General features: G+C 28.6%; 1 protein-coding gene across 2 annotated transcripts in view; it reads right to left on the bottom strand.

The window, feature by feature from the left end:
• Window positions 1-246: 246 nt before the first annotated feature.
• Window positions 247-26173, bottom strand: part of LOC111683357 — a 39642-nt gene continuing 13715 nt past the window's right edge. The window contains exon 2 of one of the 2 annotated variants that reach the window (XM_046948255.1): window positions 247-393. In XM_046948255.1, coding sequence (XP_046804211.1) covers window positions 272-393 — 122 coding nt within the window. In that variant the 3' untranslated portion in view covers window positions 247-271. Of the gene's footprint in view, window positions 394-20430; window positions 20577-26173 lie in introns of those variants that run through there. The other variant, XM_046948256.1, reaches the window with a different exon arrangement.

Raw genomic sequence — 26173 nt, 5'->3', positions numbered from 1 at the left:
TTATATGAAATTTTCAGAGGTTGTCTCGGTTTTTTGCTCATATCTCCGTTATTTATGGACCGATTTTGCTGATTTTAAATAGCGTTCTTGCCGGTCGTATGTCTGATAGAATTATGGAAGATTCGGATCTCGCAGATATCTGGGGTCTTCTAAAAACTGATTTCAACAAACATACAGACAGACAGACGGACAGACAGACAGACGGACATGGCTTAATCATCTCCGCTACCTATAAGGATCCAGAATATATATACTTTATAGGGTCGGAAAATTATATTATAGAAATTACAAACGGAATGACAAACTTATATATACCCTTCTCACGAAGGTGAAGGGTATAAATATATATTTTTAGTAAATCAAGTTTATAACAGTCTTCAGATATGTACATACCTGTAATGAAAAAAAGAAAAAAAGAAAAAAAAAATCCATTAGTTCATTATAGAAAACAATGCACATGATTTAAAAAATAAAAAAAGAAAAAAACCTAAATATAAAAAGTTCAAAACTCAAACATTAAAATGTTGTTTCATGTTCTTTTTTTCTTTAGGAAAAAAAGAGAAAAAAATTCTGTTAAAAGGTGTAAATAATACTCGAAAGAACAAGTGCTCCAAAATAAACATACATTCATGCATGCATCCATCCATTCATCCCCTTTGTTCAGTTCATTTGTAATATAAACCATTGAAATGCATTAAGGGTAAAACCCATGGACAAGTTGTGTTAAAATAAAACATAGAAAATAAATAGAAATATAAAAACAATGTTTTATTTAAAATACATGGTGGTTGTTGCCAAGAAAATTAATTACAAAAAAAATAAGTATTGGTTTAAAAAGGTGCAAAAAACTAGAAATTTTTGTTCTTTACAAATACAAAAAAAGCAAATGAATTAATTTTAGAAGTGAAAAGTTAAAAATAAACAAAAAAAAAATTAGAGGAATGTATGTAATAAGAGGAGCTAACAAAGAAATATCGGCCTCTTTTCTAGGGAAAATATTGCAAATTTGCACAAAATGTAATTCAACGTTTCTATACAGATGTCTTAAGAAAACACTTTTCTATAGAATAATCAAGGCCCCAACCTTGGTAATGACTTGCAATTGCAACCACTTAACTATTAACATACTTTTCAATGACTACTACTTATCCTTCTTATTACATAGAAGTACTTTAATAACGACTTATTCATTACTCCTCTTCTGTGTGTAGATATATAATCCATTATGGTAAGTAATTACATCCAATGACATCACCATATTGATATAATGACTTAAAATGCAATTATGTAAGTAAAATTTACCATTTTAACTCCTTACCTGGTAATGAAAGTTTTTGCTGGGATTTTTTTCTATAGGACATTGTACATACTTTTCTAAAGCATATTGTACAAGACACTTTTCCATGAAAAAGTAAGTAAATATGACACTTTTCAAAACCTTTTCTATAGAAAATAGTTTTATTTAAAAGATTTTCTCATAGAAGAGTATAAAAAAGTCACTTTCCTATTGAAAATAATAAAAAAAAATACATTTTTCTATAGAAAAATATCTAATCACAAAAAATAAGAAAACATTTAAAGTTTTCTTATACTTTAGAAACTCTAAGAAGAGTTGTTTCTATAGAAAATAAACTAAAAATATATTTTTATAACAGACAATTTTATATAGAAAAAAGTCCAAGAATATACATTTTATTTGTTGAGGAAGAAGTTTTTAAAGAAGAAATACAGTTTAAACATAAAATTTTCTATAGGAACGAGTCCATTAAGAAGATAGAAAATGTTCTATGAAGATATTGTTCTATAGAACATCATATATCATAGAAAAAGAGTCTTAAGTTTCTAAACAGAAAACTTTTCTATAGGAAAAAGTCTAAGCTGATGACATTCTATAAAACTAAGTTCGTACAAAACTCTTTTCTATAAAAAAGAGAAAAAAATCTAATAATAAGATATTTTCTATAAATAAGATATTTTTCCAAAGAAAAAAGTCACTATTTTTAAAAGAATTTTAAATAAAAAATTTTTTAAAGTAAATAGTATTTTAATAGATATGTTTTAACAGAAATCTTCTAAAGAGAAACAAAACAATGTTCTATAGAAAAAACTTTAAATAAAAAATTATAAAAAAGTACCATTCTATAGAACAAATTCTAAACAAGATGAGTTTTTATAGAAAATAATCTAAAACATTCTTCTACAGAAAATATTCTAAATAAGACAATTTTCTGTATAAATATGTCTAAGCAAGACACGTTTCTATAGAGAAGACTTTAAAGAAAACACTTTTCTTTACAAATCTATATGTAAGATATTTTTCTATAACAAACGATTCACGTTTTTACTTTTCTATAGAAAAAGTCTAAGAAATTATTTTATAGAAATATTACAGCAAGAAGAGTGTCTTAAAAGACACTCTTGTATAACAAAGGATATAAAAAATATACACTTTCCAATAGAAAATAGTCTAAAGAAAATTATTTGCATAGGAGAGTCTAAAGAAGATACTCTATAGAAAAACGACTTTTTAAAAGATATTTTTCTATAGAAAAAGCTAGAGAAGTCTCTAAGGAAGGCTTCTTTTTTATAGAAAAATGTTAAAAGAAAATGCTTTTCTATAGAAAATAATAAAAACAAGAACTATTTTATAGAAAAATTTTAGCAAGACGTTTCTATAGAGAAGTCTATAATTATAACATTTTTCTATAGAACAAATACTAAAGAAGTCATTACAATACACTTTTATATAGAAACAATTTTAAACAAGTATTTTTTCCATAACACAAAGTCAAAACAAGACAGTTTTCTATAAAGAAAAGTATATAAACAAGACATTTTGCTAGAAAGTCTAAACAAGGAGAGTCTAAAGAAGGCACTTATTAGATGAAAGACTTTATAGAAGATATTTTTTTTATACCAAAAGTCTCGAAAAGTCTCTAGTCAAGGCGCTTTTCTATCAAAATATTTACAAAAAACTCTACTCTATAGAAAAAAAGATAAAAAAGATACTTTTATATAGAAAATTCTAAAACATACTATTTTATAATCAAGTTTTAGAAAGTCATTGCAATACACTTTTATATAGAAACAATTAAAAAGAAGTCATTTTTCCATAACACAAAGTCTAAAGAAGACAGTTTTCTATATAGAAAACTTTATAAACAAGACATTTTGCTAGAAAGTCTAAACAAGAAGAGTCTAAAGAAGACACTCTATAGAAACAGGCTTTATAGACGATATTTTTCTACAGAAAAAGTTCGAGAAGTATCTACGAAAGGCGCTTTTTTATCGAAGTGTTTACAAAAAACACTTCTCTATAGAAAAAAGTTAAAAGAACATACTTTTATATAGAAAATACTAAAAAATTACTATTTTATAAAAAAGTATTAGCAAGAGTCTTCTATAGCTTATAAATAACACTTTTCTATTGAAAAAAATATAAGAAGATTCGATTTTCCTAAGTCTCTTCTATGGAAAAGACTGTGCAAAAATGACACTTTTCTATAGCAGACCCTAGGCAAAATACATTTGCATAGAGAAAACTCTAATCAAGATACTTTTCTATAGAAAAAAGTTTAAAGAATAGTTTTCTATACAAAAGACTCTATACAAAACACTTTTCTAAACCAATCTTTATTCTTAACAAACTAGTCTAAACAAGGCTGCCTTCTACAGAAAAAAGTCTGAATAAGAAAGTTTCTACAACTTTGGAAAAATTTTGTTTTTTAAATGTCAAATGATCTATAGAATCCTATAGTAACAACTGTAGCGTTTCATACAAACTTAGTTTATAGAAAAGTTATTAAAACCTATTAAAATAATTTTATCAGTTTTGTTTTATACATTTTGATTTGGAAATTAAACAGAGTTTTAATAAACTGAGAAAACAACAAATAAAACTAAAAAGAAATTAAAATAAAAGTTCTGCAAACAGTTAGGAAAATAATTAAAGGTACATTAAAGGAATGAAACTTAAACTTAAGAGAAGAGAGAGTAAAAGTAAAAACTTAAATTTTACAAAAATAACAATATATTAAGGCAGTTTACATATAGCTGAGTGTCCTTTATTGAAGGAAAAACAAAACTTTCGATTGAGACAGCTGTCAGCTGTGTTTTGTTAATCTTTAACGGAGTGTAGCTCGGGTAATACGAAGCGAAGAACCAATTGTAAGGTAAGTTATTAATCAGCACCTTACCATGTAAGGCATGAAGTAAGAAATATCAGAAAAACGCCAGATTCTTTAAGCTTAACAAAAGTTTATTCAAATTTATACTCAAAGTTTACAAAAACAACAAGAAAGAAAGGTAGTTGTTCACATATAGCCGAGAGTTCTTTATTGAAGGAAAAACAAAACTTTCGATTGACACAGCTGTCAGTGTGTTTTGTTAATCTTTAATGGAGTACAACTCGGGTTATTTTGTAAGTTATTAAACCACACCTTGCCATGTAAGGCATGAAGTAAGATAGGTCAGGAAAGCAACAGTAAAACCTCCAGATTCATTAAGCAGAACAAAAGTTTATTCAAATTTAGTAGTTCTAGCAGTTCACACATAGCAGAGAATTCTTTACCGAAGGAAAAACAAAGCTTTCGATTGAGACAGCTGTCACTGTGTTGTCAATCTTTAACGGCGTATAACTCGAGTTATTTCAAAGCGACGAATCAATTGCAAGGTATTGTTATGATGGTAAGTTATTAAAAAACTCATTACCATGTAAGGCATGAAGTAAGAAAGATCAGAAAAACCTCTGTAAAACCTTCAGATTCTTTAAGCTGAACAAAAGTTAAAAATGATTTTAATTTGATTAATTTTTTCTTAACTCTACATTTCGATCTTTTTAGCATTAAGTTGTTAAATACTACAATTTTATATCTACTTTAGTACGTGCCCATTCAACTTGTCTAACCTTTGCATATTTTTCTATATGACAAAAAATATGCACATTTTACCATTTTATCATCAATGAAATGATGACGATGTTACAGATGAAATTAAAGTGTTGCTTTCGTCGACATATAGCATCGTTATCGTTATTCATACATCTAGCCATATACATATATAACATTCATTCAGTCCATTCATACAGCCACCCATTGAATGAACGACATTCAATCAAGCTACTTGACTTACACCACCTTTCAAATGATGACATGCCAGTGAGCTATGGCTATTCAACCAGGCCACACTTTTATGTTCATGGCAGAGTTAGAGGCGAGAGAAAATAGCCATAAGCTAGACATGAAATGTACATAGATGTGCAGTAGAGTACAGTGTCGGATAAAAGTTAGGTAACTTAAAAAAAATTGCATAGTAAAATTTGGAAAAATTTTAAGGGGAAAAAGTGTTGGAGAGGACTTTCCACAACCAACAAACAAATCAAAATCTAAATTTCCAAATAAAGTTCCTTTATTTTTGTCTCTCACTGTATTTACTGGCCCGGTCTGCTGTTTTTTTGGGCTTGCAACCATACCAAATATTACAAATTACTTGTACGAGTTAAAAATAGCTGAATTGAGGCCTTAAGGCAGTTAAAATTATATAATACTCTTACTCGATACTATTTTATATGGATAACATTTTCAATAGTCTTTTTTAAAGGGTATATAATAAAAATAGGACAGACTTATGACAGGATTTATGCTAATAAATTGTAGTTAAATTAATAATCTTTTAAAAGAAAACATTTAAAAAGGGGATTTATTTTTTTAATTTAAAAAATTTTGTAACTGTACTTTCATGGGATACAAAAAGTCAGTCGCAAGTAAAAATCCTGAGTTAATACATAAAACACTTATATTCTTATATTTAGGGGATTCACACGGTCGTCATAAAGTCATATATCATAAAATAATAACACAAACGATACTTATAAGTTAGTGGGCTCGGACATTTTTGCTGTCTCATCGTCTGTTAGCTCCACTGTCTCTGCGAACAATTTCCCTCTTCTAGTAGTTTATTCAAAACGTTTTCGTTATTTTTGTATTAGACTTGCTTTAGCTTGAGTCATATTCAGGTGAACTTCGAGCCAGGAGCCTGTTTAATATACACATTACAATCACAGGGTATACAGAGGCGTCACGAGCAAAAAACTACTTTCCTCTCTTTTGCACAACACTCAAGGGCACTTTACACGATCACACTTTACGTACGTAAAATCTAAGGAAAAAGTAAAATGAAATTTCACACGTGTTTACACGATTGTTATAAAACAATAACAAAATAAGATCAAAACAGCTGTTTCATTTTTTTGTATGTATTTACATAAAAATACATCCCTGATCTAATCAATCTGCTTGCTTTTTGAATCATTTCATAGAGACATATTCTCTCCACCAGGGTATAAACAGTTGAGGTTGAATGGTCTCCACCAGGGTTTAAACAGTTGAGTTTCAATGGTCTCCACCAGGTTATAAACGTTTGAGTATTCTATGGTCTCCACCAATAAAACAACCTCGCTTGAGGTGATACGAAAGCACGAGGTTAATGTAGACAACATATAACTTTGAACAGTTATATGAAGTAACACACTGCACCAGTGCGAGCGAGACACAAAACTGACGAAAGCCAGGCAACAAACACAAGCCTGAACGCGTGTTTAAGAAATAATCGCGATGACGCGAGTGTTGTTCCCCAACTCAGACCTGAATTACGACTGTGTTCCCCAAATATAAACATAAACAGCTGTTTATGACAAAGCCGGACATATTTTCTGACGGCGTTTATTTTTTATACGTTCGTTTTCTGCCAATCAACTAAAATACGAAACAAAATTTTCTTTCTTTTTTAAATAACAAAATTTTTTAATTTCTTTTTATAAAAGTTTATAATATAATAAATGTATAGCAATTTTACGTACATATTGCAAATATTCAACTATGACAATTTCGATGAAAAGTTTCGACTTCGATTAACAATGTTAAAATTGTAGTATTATATGACAATAAGACTTGATAACACACCGTGTGAATACCCAAATTTTGTTGTAGCCAGCTTAAATTGACTTAATCTAGTTTATCTACTAATGGTATAAAATTAAGCTCTCGTCGCAACAGATGTTAAAAGTTTATTTTTATACTTGGTTTAAAAAACAAAACAAAAAAAACTCTTCAAAAAATATAAACAAATAAAATGAAATAGTCATGTCTGACTATGGCTATTGAGCCCTCAGAAAAATAACACCCAGCCGGCAGCCAAACCTGCTAGAAACAATCAACCAAGCATTCATTCATCTAGCCAACCAAACAGCCAGCCAGCTAGCCAATGAATCAACTAAACAAACCATCCATCCGTCCATCTTTCCATCCATCCATCAGTCAAAGTAATTCATTTATTTAAATTTTGTTTGATTTAAACTGGCTGCTGTTTAAATCAACTGCTGCTGCCGCTGTAGTTTTGGTTTAAGATCTTTTGAAGTACAAATAAATTTGAAAAAAACGATATTGTGTTTTTGATATGTTACCAAAATAGCCAAACAAGTACAATATAATTCTCTTCATCCTACAAAAACAACAGATTCTATAAACAGAAAATACCCATGAAATGATATTAAACAACTACTATTACTACGACTACCAAACTGCTACCAGCCATTCACTCACTCACTCTATAGAAACATTTTTATGAACTTAGTAATGAAGGTGTAGGTGGCTAGGCGTCCTCTACGTTTTTACAATGTGTTTTAAATCACTTGTGTGTTCGTTCTTAGTTAAAACGCGCAAAAAAACAACGTCACTTCAAAATAGTACGAAAAAAAAACAATCCAAACAAATTTTGCACCCACTCTCTCTCTCTCTCTCTATCCAGCTGCGTAAAATGTAAATTTTGTTTTGCCTTCGTTATTTGTTTTGGTTGGTGTTTTAAGAGTTGTAGACAAAATGTTCGACTATTACAGTAGACAGTGAATGGGTTTTGGAAGGTGTGCTGCTGTTAGATATAGGCACTCGTTCCGAAAATTTTAGTTATAAAATCAATTAAATATTCTCGCATTTCCACATTTATAATCAGAGGCAGTGTTGACTCAATGCCTGTTGAGCTAATAATATCAATAGGCAGGGGAAAATCAGTACTTCTTCTGTACTTTTTTGGCAATGATGAAGTACCGCAATGAGTTGTCCATAGGCTGGTCTTGACTATAGATCTATCTATAGTCTTGACTATAGATCTGTCTATATTCTTGACTATAGATCTGTCTATAGTCTTGACTATAGATCTATCTATAGACTTGACTATAGATCTGTCTATAGTCTTGACTATAGATCTGTCTATAGTCTTGACTATAGATCTGTCTATAGTCTTGACTATAGATCTATCTATAGTCTTGACTATAGATCTGTCTATAGTCTTGACTACAGATCAGTGTATAGTATTGACTATAGATCAGTCTATAGTCTTGACTATAGATCAGTCTATAGTCTTGACTATAGATCAGTCTATAGTCTTGACTATAGATCAGTCTATAGTCTTGACTATAGATCAGTCTATAGCCTTGACTATATAATAGTATATCGTCTTGACTATGTTATAGTCTATAGTATTGACTATATAATGTAGTCCATACTATATAATAGTCTGCCTTGACTATAGATCATTCAGTTTTCTTAACTATAGGTCAGTCTACAGTCAAGACTATAGATTAGTATATAGTCTATATTCTAAAATGTAAAACAATCTATAGACATGGCTATTGAGCAGTATATAGTCTTGACTATAGAGCAGTCTATAACCTTGACTACAGAGCAGCCTTGAATACAGAACAGAACCAGTCTATAGTCTGGATTATAGACCACTCTATAGTCTAAAGTGTAGAAAAGATTATAGACCAGTTTTGACTATACAGCATTCTTCAGTCTAAAGCTATTAATATCAACAGGCAGGGGAATTTCTATACTATAATACTTCTCTGTATTTTTTTCACAATGGCGCAGTACCCTAAAAAGTTGCCCATAGGCTAGTCTAAAGCAGAGTCCATAGACAAGATCACAAACGTTTACCCAGATAATTCCAGAGACCAATCAATAGACTAGTTCACTAACTAGTCGGTAGAGTACTTAGTACATAGTCTAAACCACAGACTAGTAAACAGATGAAGTAGTCTATAGACTAGTATGCACTACTAATGCACTAGTCCACAGTCCATAGACTAGTTAATAAACTATTTTATATAGAACTTCACAGACTAGTTAATAAATAGTAGTAGTCCATAGACTAGTTTAAATCACAGAGTAGTCAATAGACTAGTCCACAGACTAGTTTACCGATTTGTGAATAGACTTATCCACAGACTCGCCAAATGGTTGTCCACAGGCTAGTCGATAGTCTAAATTACAAAGTAGTCAATAGACTAGTCCACAGGTTAGTTTACAGACATGTGAATAGACTAATTCACAGACTAGTTCCTTTGAACTCTTTTCAATCGATATAAAAAAATTGTAAAAATTATTTAGTACTCTTCACCTTTTAAAAGGTACACTTTTGGTAAAAGTTAGTACTATTTCAATCCTTACATTTCCATGCCTGATACTTGTAAGTATTCAACAAATTGTAGATGAAAAAAAAGTTTAATTCAATTTCAAATAAAATTTGCGTAGTCCGTTCTTACTTAATGTCTAATAGACTGTTTTTTGAAGGCGCAACGGAAACAATTTTAAATTAACAATTAATATTTATAAAGCTAATTCATATTATTCGTTTTAATAACAAATTTTTAACTATTATTTTTAAGCAATTAATTTTGATTTTATTACATTCAACAAAGCATTAAGATAACGAGTTAATTTACTATATTTAGGTGGAGGTGTAGAATTATTAAAATTAATTGGATATAAATTTGATATACAAATTTGTTATACAAAACAGTTATTTGAAATGACTATAGTTTTGACTGTATACAAGTTTATAGACTACTATAGATCAGTTTTTAGTCTTGACTATAATTTAACTCTTATTTAAACTACAGTATTAAGTTGACTATAGATCTATATAGAATAGTCTTAACTATAGAATAGTCTATGGTCTTGAATATAGAATAGTCTATAGTCTTGACTATAGAATAGTCTATAGTCTTGATTATAGAATAGTCCATAGTCTTGACTATAGAATAGTCTATAGTCTTGACTATAGAATAGTCTATAGTCTTGAGTATAGAATAGTCTATAGTCTTGACTATAGAATAGTCTATAGTCTTGACTATAGAATAGTCTATAGTCTTGACTATAGAATAGTCCATAGTCTTGACTATAGAATAGTCTATAGTCTTGACTATAGAATAGTCTATAGTCTTGACTATAGAATAGTAAATAGTCTTGACTATAGAATAGTCTATAGTCTTTACTATAGAATAGTCTATAGTCTTTACTATAGAATAGTCTATAGTCTTGATTATAGAATAGTCTATAGTCTTGACTATAGAATAGTCTATAGTCTTGACTATAGAATAGTCTATAGTCTTGACTATAGAATAGTCTATAGTCTTGACTATAGAATAGTCTATAGTCTTGACTATAGAATAGTAAGTCTTGACTATAGTAGTCTTGACTATAGAATAGTCTATAGTCTTTACTATAGAATAGTCTATAGTCTTTACTATAGAATAGTCTATAGTCTTGATTATAGAATAGTCTATAGTCTTGACTATAGAATAGTCTATAGTCTTGACTATAGAATAGTCTATAGTCTTGACTATAGAATAGTCTATAGTCTTGACTATAGAATAGTCTATAGTCTTGACTATAGAATAGTCTATAGACTTGACTATAGAATAGTCTATAGTCTTGACTATAGAACAGTCTATAGTCTTGACTATAGAATAGTCTATAGTCTTGACTACAGAATAGTCTACAGTCTTGACTATAGAATAGTCTATAGTCTTGACTATAGAATAGTCCATAGTCTTGACTGTAGAATAGTATATGGTCTTGACTATAGAATAGTTTATAGTCTTGACTATAGAATAGTTTATAGTCTTGACTATAGAATAGTCTATAGCCTTGACTATAGAATAGTCTATAGCCTTGACTATAGAATAGTCTATAATCTTGACTATAGATTAGTCTATAGTCTTGACTATAGATTAGTCTATAGTCTTGACTATAGATTACTCTATAGTCTTGACTATAGATTATTCTATATTCATGACTATAGATTACTCTATATTCTTGACTATAGACTAATATACCAAAGACTATAGTCTTGACTATAGATTATAGACAATAGTCTTGACTATAGATTGAAGTTGACTAAAGAATGCATTCTATAGTCAAAATTATTATAATATCTAAAATATTGACTACAGTCTATGTTGAGTATAATATAGAAAATATTATTATAAATTTAATTAAATCAATTTTATATTCCCATTATAATTCCCCAATTTAATCCACTTCAAATAAATATTTCACACAAACCTCTAGTGATTTTAATAATAACTAAAATAATATTTATTGTTTATTTATCTAGGAACAAAAACCACAATAAAATTCCAATAAATCCCCTAACAAAAATAGAATACTTTAATAAACTAAATAGAAATAAATTATTATAAAAACTGGCCGCACACGATACTAACATACCCACCCCACCCACTTCTAACAAAAACGATTGAGAAAAATGTTTTTGCACTTTGCCTGGAAATTCACACAAAAATATTGTGCTGTTCATGTTTTACATGCAACATTAAACGCATAAATTTTACATGAAAAAATCCCTTTTAATGCCATACATGCAACTTCAATTGCCAATTACGTACCCTCTGACAAAATATCATCTCTATGTTTGTGTGACTTTGTTTTATATACTGCTCGGGATAGATATACTACATACATATGTGGTGTAATCACCTTTTGGATTCCCACAGGACATCCCTAGAACAAAAAAATATGCATTCGTGTTTTGGTAATAACAATAATGAAATTTCAATGCTTGTAGTTACTGTATGAATGAGAGTAACGGGAGGAAAAAGGACATGAAACAATAACCACATTGTAATGCTATCTCTTTCTGCAGTAATGTAATATGTATGTTATGTTGATAGAAGGGAAGTAAACTTTATAACCAGACATACACGTTAGTACTTTACATGTTGTAATGAATTGAATTTTAGTCTATAAATGTTTAACTCTCTTCCTCCGCTTCTCCTCCTCCTCCTTGTGGAATACTTGGAATATGTGAAATTTAACAATAAATAATCAAGTGATAAATGATTGTATTAAAATGACATTTTTTGGCATGTATTGCATATAAATTGAGCTACAGTGCAGCATTAAATTGAAGACACACTTTAGGGAAATTGAGATTATAAATCGTTTAAATTAATATACCATGTAGCCCAATTTTATAGAAATTTTCTCTGAAAATTTCTTTCTTTTAATAAGCTGTAGGTTTAATTTTGCCTATAACTGTACCCCCTGCCTGCATTCTTTGTGAAATATTTGGTACATGATAAAGATTTTTTTGTTAAGTTAGTATGATTCTAGAAAAATCTTTAAAATTACACATACAATCTACATTTACTGATTGTCTAGTATTGTTAGTTAAACTGCTTCTTTTACTTTTCATCATAATTTTTACTCATTTTCAAATTCTTTCCTTTCAAAACTGCAGGAAATAAATAGTGTTTGTCATGTACTTCCGGCCTAAAGTGTGAGTATTTAAAAAATTTCTATGTATGTAGTTTTTCAATATATTACTTATCATTAGTTGGTCTTTGTGTTTACCGCTTGTGTGTGTTTGCTAGCAGACCATTCAATATTTGTTTTTTTTGTCTTTTCTCTGTTCTCTCAATCGACCATTTTAGATAAATTTCTTGGGGTAATAGAAAATTTCATTTTATTGATAATTCAATTTATCATTGGATAGACAGACTTTCTATTTACAATAGCCAGCATCATGAAAATACATTTGTAAAAAAATTTATAGATTTTTACAAACAAGTCAATCATTAGTTCAATTGTTATAAAATATATCCGATGGAAATGTCAATAAATGTCAACTTACTACTAGTTTACAATTTCAAACATTTTGTTCTCTCTCCCACTCTCTCATTCTTTCCGATGGACTGTCAGGCATGAAAAATTCAGTACAGTCTAGTCCATGATCTGGATTATATTACTATTCTATAAACTATTTTATAGTCTAGTATAGTCTAGTCTATAGTCTGGTATATAGTCTAGCCTACAGTCTAGTCTATAGTAAAAACTGTAGTCTTGTCTATAGTCCAGTCTACAGTCTAGTCTATAGTCTAGTTTATAATCTAGTCTACAGTCTAGTCTATAGTCTTGTTTATAATCTAGTCTATAGTCTAGTCTATAGTCTAGTCTATAGTCTAGTCTATAGTCTAGTCTATAGTCTAGTCTATAGTCTAGTCTATAGTCTAGTCTATAGTTTATCTATAGTCTAGTCTATAGTTTATCTATAGTCTAGTCTATAGTCAGTCGATAGTCTAGTTATAGTCTAGTATATACTATTCTATAGTTTAGTCTATATTCTAGTCTATAGTCTAGTCTATAGTCTAGTCTACAGTCTAGTCTACAGTCTAGTCTATATTCTAGTCTAGTCAATATTCTAGTCTACATTCTAGTCTATAGTCTAGTCTACCTATATTCTAGTCTATAGTCAAATCTATAATCTAGAGTATAATCTAGTCTATAGTCTAGTCTATAGTTCAGTCTATAGTCCTGTCTACAGTCTAGTCTACAGTCTAGTCTATATTCTAGTCTATAGTCCAGTCAATATTCTAGTCTATAGTCTAGTTAATAATCTAGTCTATAGTCTATTCTATAGTTTATTATATAGTCTAGTCAATAGTATATTCTATAGTCTAGTCTATAGTCTATTCTATAGTCCAGTCTAGTCTATAGTCTAGTCTATAGTCTAATCTATATTCTAGTATATAGTCTAGTCTATAGTCTAGTTTATAGTCTAGTCTGTAGTCTAGTCTATAGTCTAGTCTATAGTCTATTCTATAGTCTAGTCTACAGTCTATTCTATAGTCTAGTCTATAGTCTAGTCTATAGTCTAGTCTATAGTCTAGTCTATAGTCTAGTCTATAGTCTAGTCTATAGTCTAGTCTATAGTCTAGTCTATAGTCTAGTCTATAGTCTAGTCTATAGTCTAGTCTATAGTCTAGTCTATAGTCTAGTCTATAGTCTAGTCTATAGTATAGTCTATAGTCTAGTCTATAGTCTTGTCTATAGTCTAGTCTATAGTCTATTCTATAGTCTAGTCTACAGGCTAGTCTATAGTCTAGTCTATAGCCTAGTATATACACAATGACAATACATATGGCAACTCGTTCATCATATGTTTTCTATTCAATACTTAAAAGAAACGTTTCATTAGTTCAATAAGAATTTTCGTATATAAAACGAAATCTTTCTTTATGCATTTTCAGGTAGTCTTCATAAAATATTCCTTTTTATATGTTTCCTTATAATTCTATATTTTAAAAAATATTTCCGATCAATATTAATATTATATGACACAATCACATACTATACTTTGGCACCTTATGAAATTGCAATTTGTTTTACAAATTTATCATGATAAAAATATCCAAACAATTCTCTAAGTCATAATCTATAACAAATGACTTATATGCACGTTTTTTCTTATTACAATTTCAAACAATATATTCAATTTATAGTTTCTAATGTAATAGTTATAGAGAAGAGCAGCGAAGCTGAATACTAAAAAAATTTAAGAAAACCAAAAAAAATTTAAGAAAAAAAGTAAAATATATTAGAAATAAAATCAAATGTTTTGTGCCAAAGGCATTCTTTGAATTCTACTGCATGCCATAAATTACAATTGAACTTATGTATGTGCATACAAATATTCATATATAAACTGCCAAGAGAGTGTTGCACCCGTATGTATCTATACATTTATATATATATATTTGTTGCAAGTGCTAATGGTGATACAAGCATACGTAGCGCCTTAGTAACTTTAAAACGTAAGTAAAGATAGTCACTGCTCAGTAATACAGTCAGTATTTTAGTGTCGGAATAATTTAATTTAAATTTTTTGAGTAATTTTGCCAACAAATAGTTTTTGATTTTAATGTTTGTTATTATTTTTATATTGATTGTTATTTTGTATTTGTTATAATAAAAGAAAATTATATTAAACGCTTCATTTACTGGTGAATAAAATTAAAACATTAGTTTGTTTCCACTTGATAGGTTTTCATCGTGTTTTTTATTTTCTGAGAAAAATTTTCATTATTTCTAAAATTTTTCTTATAAATTTTAAAAGTTATTGTGTGAAATGTTTGTAGGATTAATAAGGTTTGTCCTCATCTAAGGAAATGCTATCAATTATTTTCTTTTTTAATTTCCGTTTAAATTTTTGTATTAATTTCATTCAATTTCATTTCATCAATAACTTGTTTAAAAAGTATAAGAAATGAAAATGAATTTGTAGCCAGCCTATAGTCTAGTCTATTGTCCAGCATATAGTCTAGTCTATAGTCTAGTCTATAGTCTAGTCTATAGTCTAGTCTATAGTCTAGTCTATAGTCTAGTCTATAGTCTAGTCTATAGTCTAGTCTATAGTCTAGTCTATAGTCTAGTCTATAGTCTAGTCTATAGTCTAGTCTATAGTTTAGTCTATAGTCTAGTCTATAGTCTAGTCTATAGTCTAGTCTATAGTCTAGTCTATAATCTAGTCTACAGTCTAGTCTACAGTCTAGTCTACAGTTCAGTCTATAGTCCTGTCTACAGTCTAGTCTACAGTTTAGTCTATATTCTAGTCTATAGTCCAGTCAATATTCTAGTCTATAGTCTAGTTAATAATCTAGTCTATAGTCTAGTCTGTAGTCTAGCTATAGTCTAGTCTATAGACTAGTCTATAGTCTAGTCTATAGTCTAGTCTACAGTCTAGTCTACAGTCTAGTCTATAGTCTAGTCTACAGTCTAGTCTACAGTCTAGTCTATAGTCTAGTCTATAGTCTAGTCTACAGTCTAGTCTATAGTCTAGTCTATAGTCTAGTCTATAGTCTAGTCTATAGTCTAGTCTATAGTCTATAGTCTAGTCTATAGTCTAGCCTACAGTTTAGCCTATGGTCTAGTCCATAGTCTAGTCAATATTCTAGTTCATAGTCTAGTCTATCGTCTAGTCAATAGTCTAGTTCATACTCTAGTCTATAGTCTAGTATATAGTCTAGTCTACGGTCTAGTCTAAAGTCTAGTCTATAGTCTAGTCTATGGTCTTGTCTACAGTATAGACTATAATCTAGTCTTTAGTCCAGTTTACAGTCTATTCTAGTCTATAATTTAATCTATAGTCTAGTCTATAGTATAGTCTGTAATCTAGTCTATAGTCTAGTCTATATTCTAGTCTGTAGTCTAGTCTATAGTCTAGTCTATGTAGTGTATAAAAAATGCATCTATTTAGTTCTTCAAAATACATTTTTTTTTGCTTTAAATTTTATAAATTCTCTCTTTGTTTAAAGCATTTCCTTTTATTTTATATGTCCAGCCTTTTTGTTGTTTATTTATCTAGAATTAAAAACCAGCAGCGACCACAAGACTGACGGCAAACTGCAACCAAAAACAAAGTACAGTAATGCATAATATTTTAACAACAAAAAATGACAAAAATTATACATATTTAAACAAATAAAATAAAAACAAATTGTAAACATTGTATATATTTACACCACAAAAAAATGTTTTCTGTTTATATTTGCACATTCTCTTTTATAAATATGATTTCATTTTATTTCTTTTTTTTATTATTTACACATTTGTAAATGCTATTAACAGTTTAAGTGAAAAAGAAGACTTGAATAAAAAAAATATTTATTTTATATATATGCTGTATTAAGTTTGTAAAAATTGTTCGTTAAGGCCTTTTTCAAACGTTCCATAAAGTATAAATTTGTTTGCCTATAAAACTGTATGAAAATTAACACCATCATGATAGCAAATGCTTAAATCATACACTTTTTTATAAATATTAGCAAAAACCAAGTGCAATTTTTTTAAATATCTGTTTAAACAGAGATTTTAATATTAACAACAAATAAAGGCTGATTTTTTAACATTTTTTTTTCTGTCAGAATATGCTAATTAGTTGATATAATAAAAAGTGTTGTTTTATTATAGTAAAAAAAAATAAAAAAGTTCTGCCAAGTTTTATGAAAATATTAAAGTTTTAAATCTAAAATTGTGTTTGATCTCTGAATAGTTAATAACCAAAATGGAACCAAATATAATCCTAGGAATGAAGCAGGAATTGTTTCTCAAAACTAGCTTACTATTAAATCTAAAATAGTACTAAATGAAGGCCTAAAATAGTACTACGGTTAAAGGTAAAATGGTATCAAATAAACCCCTTAATGGAACCAAAACCTAGACCTAAAATATTAGCAAATAAAAGACTACTATCACAGAGGGAAAACCTGGTAGAAAAGTACTGAAATTGATACAATTCGTTGTTAACTGCAACAAAACATTGTTGTTATTTCGATTACGCTTTATGTCATATTGACAATGAATTGTTGTTATTTTTTTGGTTTGACAACTATCCGTTCATTCTTTGACATCGAAAGTTATTAAAAAATTATAACCACTTTGGTGTCAATATGGTTCTAGGCGTGTGTAAATGTAATACGTCTACGGATGAAGCTATAACTGTACCAAACAATGACCTCTAGATGCTGACTGGTACCAACTAAAGGCCTGCATATACCAAATAAAGGCCTGCTTTTCGAACTAAAATGTCTACAATTTATACTACAAGAGAACCTAAAAAAGGTCTTTAATGAAAGCTAATATTTTACTAAATTAAGGCCTGCAATGAAGCTTATAATGTTAAATGTTTAGGGGTCACGTAATTTTCGTCAAACATTCATAGGTCCGAACGTAGCTTAAGTTTAAATGTAACGAAATATAGATAGGGGTGTATCGCCAATAATCATTTCACGTGAAAAATGTTCCCTTTTCACTTTTTTCGTTCACTAACTTTTTTGTCGTGAAAAAAATTCCCCTGTTGTGAAATTTGTTGATGGAATTTTGTAAACATTAAACTGCTGTTCCATACAAAATTAACTATTGTGAATGAATAGTTCACAACAAGTTTGCGAAAGCAATTTTCCCTTGAAGGGAAATGAAAATTTCAAGAGAACAAAATGTTCACTTTTATTGGCGATGGGGATACCAAATTATGATTAGTATTTAAAGCTAAATGGTGCTAAATTAAAACTTACGGACAGCACTAAATGTAAACACAAAAAAGTACCAAATGAAGACCTTTAAATTACGATTAAAATTGTTATTAAGTTCACGGCAAAAAAATAATACAAATCTTGAAGATTTAATTCTATTAAAAGTCTGCTTAGAACTATTTTATACTTTGATAAATTTGCTAATATTTAAAACCTGCTTATTATTATAGACTCATGTACATACATGTGTAAATATAATAAACGTGACAATGAGATATTTGTTTAAGTATTTTACAGGGAAGGTCTGTTGGTATATGTAAAATAACACCATTTCCCAAATGGTAGGCAAAGCCAAAAAAAATCCAAATTATTATAAAATATAAATTTGTAAGATAATAACACATTTGTACTAAAAAAAAAGTACTTTTGATGACATAATAAAAAAAAGTACTTTTGATAAAGCTAAGTTCCATTAACATTTGTTTCGTAATATGAAAATTGAGTAGTACCAACTAAGGGCCTTTAATTAAAACTAAAATAGTATCAACTAAAAGCCTACAATGGAAGTTTAAATGGTACCAAGTAAAAGGCTACAATTGAGCTCAAATAGTATCAAGTAAATGTATACACAGAGAAAAAAACCAATAGAAAATTACCAATATCAAAACAATCCATTGTTAAAAATGAGCGTTTTTTACCATTTAGACTCCATGAACATACTCCATGGAAGTACTGAAAAAAAAACCCTGAAAAAGTGAGGCAGAGGCAGAGATACAAGCCGATGTAAAATGATCGACGGCGGCGCAATCATTTTAGCGGCGGCTTATTATAGAAAATATCGGCGGCGACTAAATTGTCGGCACAATTTAAACTTTTCTTCGGAAATTAACCTTATAAGCGTTTATTATATTGAAAAATCTCTGTATAATAGTCTGTTATATAGAAACCTGTCTCTATATAAGTTTTTTCTGCAGAAAAATTAACAATTTTAATATTAGCAAAATATTGTGTGGCAACACTTTTCAATTTGCAATAATAATTTAAAATAATGGCAACTCCGTTCAAATTGGTGAATTTATTTTCCGAAATACATATGTGATTCCAATCTTTATCAGCGGCTACGTTTAAGCCGGCTTAGCTTTTGAGCCGAAAGAAGACGACGACGGCGCGGCTTGAAAAATATTACCGGCGGCCAGCCGCCGCCGATTTGAGCCGTTTCGGCTTGTATCTCTGGTCAGAGGGTATCTTTTTTATTTGATTTCAAAATCACTACTTTTGAAGTCATTTTGAAAATGCCATGTCTTCATGGAGTTATTTGGAAGCGAAATTGCATTTGTATTCGCTTCTTCGGAAGTCATTCAACATCACTTCCACAGAAGGTAAACAAATCCACTTATGGCAAGCCTGTGGTCTTTTTTAGTACTTCCATGAAGTAAATTCTACTTATTTTTCGCTTCTTTGGAAGTACTTTTTTTGCTGGATAGTTTCCAACAAAATAGTTTTTAACAATATTAGTCCATTTTTTTCATTTTCTTTCTTTTACCCCTTTATCACAAAAACATATCATGTAATCTGCTTAAGATAACCTAATTAAAAACATCCAGAAAATTGTATACTAAACAAACAACAAATACATTAATACAGAGTATACATTGTTTGTCGTAGTAATTATAAAAACAATTTGTAAAAACCATAAAAAACTTAACACTTTCTTTAATTTTAATAATATCTTAACACAATAAAACGCATTTTATACAAGACTCATATATAGAGAACATATTGCCCTCATATGAAGAAAAAAAACCAGAACAAATCCAGTAGAAAAAAAAACGAAACCGCATATAAAACTTAAAATAAACAACTGAGACCAGGTACTCGACTACAACAACAAAAACATATAATTTATATAGTTCATATTTTATCAGTTCAAGTTAAGACCACACATTTGTTTTAAACAATTACAAAAAAAAAAACAGTTTGTAATAGAACAACAAAAAAAAATTAATTAATTTTGATATATTTAATTAAACAAAGGCGTGGTGGTATTGGTTTTACAAAAATGTAAAAAGTTTTAAAATACGTATATAGAAAACTTTATTTAATGTAAATATATTTATATTTTAATTTGTTTATTTTAAATTAAAATGGAAATTGGCTATAATTTTTAATTAGTTGTTGAATAAATTTCTAAACAAAAAGATTTAATTTGAAAAGCAATTTGTTTTCTTTCTTTTTTCAACAAATAGCCAAAGGGGTTTTATATAAGTGGGTATATTGGGAGGAGGGGTTAATTGTAAAAAAAATAAATTTAAATATTTTTAATTGAGTTATTAAATGTCATAGTTTTATACTTATCTGTTGTGTTTAAATTTGTTCAAGTTATAAAATTATAATATCAAAATTTACGTACCTGGAAAAATAAGAGAAAAAAAATAATTTTTTATTAAAGTTTAAAAAGATATTTAATAAAGTGCTACAATTGGAACTAAATTTAAGCAAAAATGGTACTAAATCAAATAACTGCTAAATAAAGCTAAAATAGTAACAAACTTTGATTACAACATTATGCAATATAGAGACATACAAATATATAGTCTCTTCTGTAGTCTAGTTTATAGTCTACTCTATAGTCTAGTAAAAAGTCAAGCCTTAAGTCTAGTCTATAGTCCAGCCTAAAGTCTAGTCTATAGTCTAGCCCATAGTCTAATTTATAATCTAGTCTATTGTCTAGTCAATAGTCTAGTCTATTGTCTAGTCAATAGTCTAGTCTATTGTCTAGTAAATAGTATAGTCTATAGTCTAGTCAATAGTCTAATTTATAGTCTAGTCAATAGTCCAATTTATAGTCTAGTCTATAGTCTTGGTTTTTCATCTAGTCTATAGTCTAGTTTGTAGTTTAGTCTATAATCTAGTCTGTAGTTTAGTCTATGATATATTATATAGTCTAGTCTATATTCTAGTCTATATTCTAGTCTATAGTCTAGTCTATATTCTAGTTTATAGTCTAGTCTATAGTCTAGTATATAGTCTAGTCTATAATCTTGTCTTTAGTCTAGTTTATAGTCAAATCTATAGTCTATAATATAGTTTATAATCTAGTCTATAGTCTAATCTACAGTATAGCCTATTGCCTAGTCTGCAGTCTAGTTTATTGTATAGTCTATAGTCTAGTCTATAGTCTAGTCTATAGTCTAGTCTATAGTCTAGTCTATAGTCTAGTCTATAGTCTAGTATATAGTCTAGTCTATAGTCTAGTCTATAGTCTAGTCTATAGTCTAGTCTATAGTCTAGTCTATAGTCTAGTCTATAGTCTAGTCTATAGTCTAGTCTATAGTCTAGTCAATAGTCTAGTCAATAGTCTAGTATATAGTCTAGCCTATAGTCTAGTCTATAGTCTTGTATATAGTCTTTGCATTGGACAATTTGTTATTCATCGTGCAAGCAAATTCTGTTATTAGAAAACATATTTTTGTTTATATTTCCTGTTTTTCAAAAGAAATCAGCAATTATTTAAAGAAATTACTAAAAAGAAAGGAAAACATTACTATCATTATTTAAACATTAAAACGATTTAATTGTAAAAAGACAAACAAGAAAAAAAATACATTTTGTATACAAGATAAGACTTTCTAAAGAAAGAAATTCTAAATTACGACAGAAAGACAGACAGACAGACAGACAGACAGACAGACCTCATAAATTATAAACCCAACTAAAGACAAACTAAGATTTTAATTTCAATTATTTTGTTTAATTCTATAAGTTTAAACAAGATAATGTGACTAGAGGCATGTTAAATCAACAACAAATACAAGATTTTAATTGTTAATAAAGATGAGAAAAAATTTTTTCTAAATGATGTAATAAGATAATAATTTATTTCTAGTGAAAAAGAGGAATTTAAATTAAAATGAATTTATTTGCAAAAATATAAAAATATGTTTTTTTTATAAAATTTATTAAAAAGAATTTGTTAATAAATTAAAATCATTATTATTAACATTAAATAAACATAAATTACTCTTTCATTGGAATAAATAAGTGTCGAAGTGAATGATATTTTATGATTGAAATCTGTTTTATATTTTGATTTAAAAGTCACGTTTTTTTTTTGAAACAAAATTATTAAATATTGTTTGTTTTAGTGGCAGACAATAATGAATTATTAATTTTGTCAAAGACAATGCAGAACAAATATGAATTGTGTGAATAAATTTAACAATTCAATTATTTTGAAATAATAAAATAAAAAAAAAATAATAAAATTTTTAATAAATCTTAAAGTTATCACTTAACTAATGACTTGATTAAAGTTATTGTGAAAAATTTTAAAAGGATTTTTTTAGGATTTTATTAAAACTTAAGAGAATTTTTTAAAAAATTCTATTAATAATTTTAATAAAAAATTTACTTTTCATAAAAGTTAATGTTATAAACTATCTTATTATTAACTATAAATATTAACTTTTTATTCAACTTTTAAGTTAATAAATAAATTCTAAAAAAATAAAATTTACTTTTAATTTTCTTTCTCAAATAAAAAACCTTGAAATTTGACCTTTGTCTTATTAACTTATCTTTTATCTCCTTTACAAAAAAAAGCATTTTCTCATCATAATTACTTTAAATCCAGATCTCTAGCCATTTCTTTAAACCAATTAAAATTAATCAATTGTAGCAGAGTCGTCTTATAAACTTTAACCAATCAATCATCATTATTATTAAAAAAAAAACTCCAACAAAATTTTAAATCTTAATAATAAAAAGATCGGTTTAACAAAACAATACAATTGAATAAATTTTGATTTCATCTCAAATTACACATTTAAATCTATAACTCTTTAACAAAAGAAAATAAAACCAGAAGAAGATCAGCATTAAACAAGTATGAATGTATAGTAGGGCGTAGCCGACCATATGATAACCTACACCAGTCAGTATGTATGTTAAAAATGGGGATTATTTAAAAAAAAATAAAGCATTTGGTTATATTTTTATCTTTATTTCGGAATATTTTGACTTTTTTTTGCCAAAAAAGAGATTTTTTTTAAGAGGGCTTAAAGGGGAGTAGGGCAAAATATGGCCCTATCCTTAAAAATGTTGGTAGGGGGAGTTAAGTCTTCTTCAATATTATTTATGTAGAATTTAAAAGTGTTTTTAAGTGAATTTTGACCTTTAAGTCATTTTCTGAAGGGGAGTTTGTATGGGTGAGAGGGTCAAATGAAGCCCGATCATTACAAAAATCGGAAGTGTCATTTAAAGTTGTATAAAACTAAGTTTTGTCGACTTTTGTTAACATAATGGATCATTTAAATTAATTATAAGCCAAAAGGTCATATTTGGGGGGTACGGTTGTATGGGGGCTAGTCGAAATAATCGACCGATTTTAACCATTTTCAATAGGCTTCGTCCTTGGGCACAAAAATTGCTGTACTTTGCGCACAAGGTTTACATGGACAGCCAGCCAGACGGACGGACGGACGGACATAGCTTAATCGACTCAGAAAATGATTCTAAGCCGATTGGTATACTTTAAGGTGGGTATAGGACGAATATTTTTGTATGTTACAAACATCAGCACAAACCCAATATACCCTTCCCACTAAAGTGGTGTAGGGTATAAAAAAACGAAAACGTTTTACAAAAAGCGATTAAATGATCAGAAGATGATCATTATTTTGATCTTTAAATAAAATGAAGTTTGTTAAAGGTTTTATTAAGATATAATAGAAAGAAAGAAAATATTGAATTTAAAATACTATTACATCATCAGAAAGAATCGTTTATTTGATCATATTAATGATCGTATAAAAGATCAAAGATAAAAGCTATAAATCAAGAAGATATTGGAAGAAATGAATACATGATTAAAGCTTAACACAATCCAAAGTTAAGTCCATGATTGTTGGATCAAATGGTACAAAGAGAGGTTTGATTGATATTTCGAAGAGACAACTACGGAACCACTACTACTACCAAAAAATAGACCCCTAATGATACGAAAGAACAAACAAAGACCTACCATTAAACATAAAGGCGTACGAAATTGTAGACTAGAATTAAAACTACAAATAGTTCATGGAAAGTCCAATAATTGAAGCAATAAAGAGTCCAAATAAAGACCTATAATTTAAATGTTAAAAATGACTAGATAAAGCTCTATGTTTAAAGTTACTTAGGAACTGAAACAGATTTAAGATTTCTACTAAAATTTAAACTACAAATCGTTCATAGAAAGACCAACAATTGGGGCAACAAACAGTCCAAAAAAGACCTATAATTTAAATGTTAAAAGGACTAGATAAAGCTTTATGTTTAAAGTTATTTAGGAACTGAAACAAATTTATGATTGGGTCTAAGTTAAAAAGTTGAAGCTAAAATTGGAAGCCTATTAAACCCATAATAGAGCGAGCATTTCTTAATTAAAAATCATCTGACATTTTCGGTATTGGTTTACTGATTTCGGTACTGTTACTGGTCCATTATCTCTCGCTCTAACTCCAATCTTTTTCTTTTCTTTACTATTTCTCAAAATCAGCAATTTTTTATTACATTTCTATTCTAACTTTCTAAAATAAATCAAAAATGATCTTTAATTTAAAACTTCTTCTAGAGAAATACTTCCTTTAACGGTAATTTTAGCATAATTCATAAAAACAATTGATATATAACTTTGAAAGACATTTTGGAAATAAAACTTGTACATATTTATTTCTCAACTTACGCATAATTTATTACTCAATTTCCATTTGGACTACACTAAAGTCTTTCCTAAAAATAAAACACATATACGATCACTTTTCATTTACCCTGGATTCCCTGCTGTTGCTTTAGCTAAAATGGTTTTTCCTCTATGTGTGGTATCATAATACTAATAAACTTAACCCACTTAAAGCGACTGGAAAACCAGTTTGTGAAAACAAAATCTTTGGCTGCTTTTTGTTTACATGTTAGTTTTGCGCCAGATCAATTTCTACTCGTACAACAACTAACTCTGGAACTGCAGGATGAATCATCACAAAAGCCCAGCTTTTTTTTTTGAAAAGACACAAGTCTGGTTTTTTTCTAAGTTTTTAAGCTTACATGCAACTTGTGTATGTTGCATGTAGCAGTTGTTTAAACGTTTTTTTTTTTGTCTTCTCAAAAACTTATACGATCGGTTTGTGTAGTCATGCATTAAACTTGTTATGAGTTGGAAAGTATATAGTACTTGTTGTAAAATGTTTTGATTTGTTTGTTTGTACTTTTCTTTGTAAGATTTATGTGGACTTTGTACCTTTTTGGATCGGGTTTTTTTCTTTTTGAACAAGAGGAATATTAAATTGATTGAGAGCGAAAGAGAGGAAGAAGTAGTAAAATTGATATGAATTTTAAATTTCTGAAAATGTTACTTGAATTGCGCTTTTATGTTGTAATTGTTGTGTAGTATTCGAAAATTAGGAAGTGGTTTTTCATTGTTTTGTAATCGCTGTTTAATGGTACCCTAGTCTAGATAAGATTAAGTGTTGAGTTAGTAAGTACATACGATTAAAACTACAAAGGAACTGAAACTGAAGCTCCAGAGAAAGACCAACGATTCAATGATTCTAAATAGAGACAAAGACCTTAAATTGAAGCTAAACACAGACATATATTTGAAGCAACATATATTCCAAAGATAGTTCTAAAAAAAGGAACCAAAACAGGCTTATGATCGTGCTGGAAATCAGTCTGAATCAATATTTTGTAAGTAAGATTGAAACTGCAAATAAAGACCTTAAATTGAAGCTAAACACAGACCTATATTTGAAGCAACAAATATTCAAAAGAAAGTCCTAACAAAGGTTTTAGTTCCTTTGTTAGGACTTATGATTGTGCTAGAAATCATTCTGAATCAATATTTTGTATTAAATCTAAAACAGGACCAAGTTAAGAATAAAAAGCTATAGGATTAATGCAAAGCGACAAATCACGATCGAAGCTACTTAGGTTCCAATAAAAGACCTACAGTAAAATCTACAAACGCTG

This window comes from Lucilia cuprina, chromosome 4, assembly GCF_022045245.1.
Source record: "Lucilia cuprina isolate Lc7/37 chromosome 4, ASM2204524v1, whole genome shotgun sequence".
NCBI classification, from domain to species: domain Eukaryota; kingdom Metazoa; phylum Arthropoda; class Insecta; order Diptera; family Calliphoridae; genus Lucilia; species Lucilia cuprina.
The sequence above is the reverse complement of the archived record's forward strand: the minus strand, read 5'-3'. Positions and strand labels throughout refer to the sequence as shown.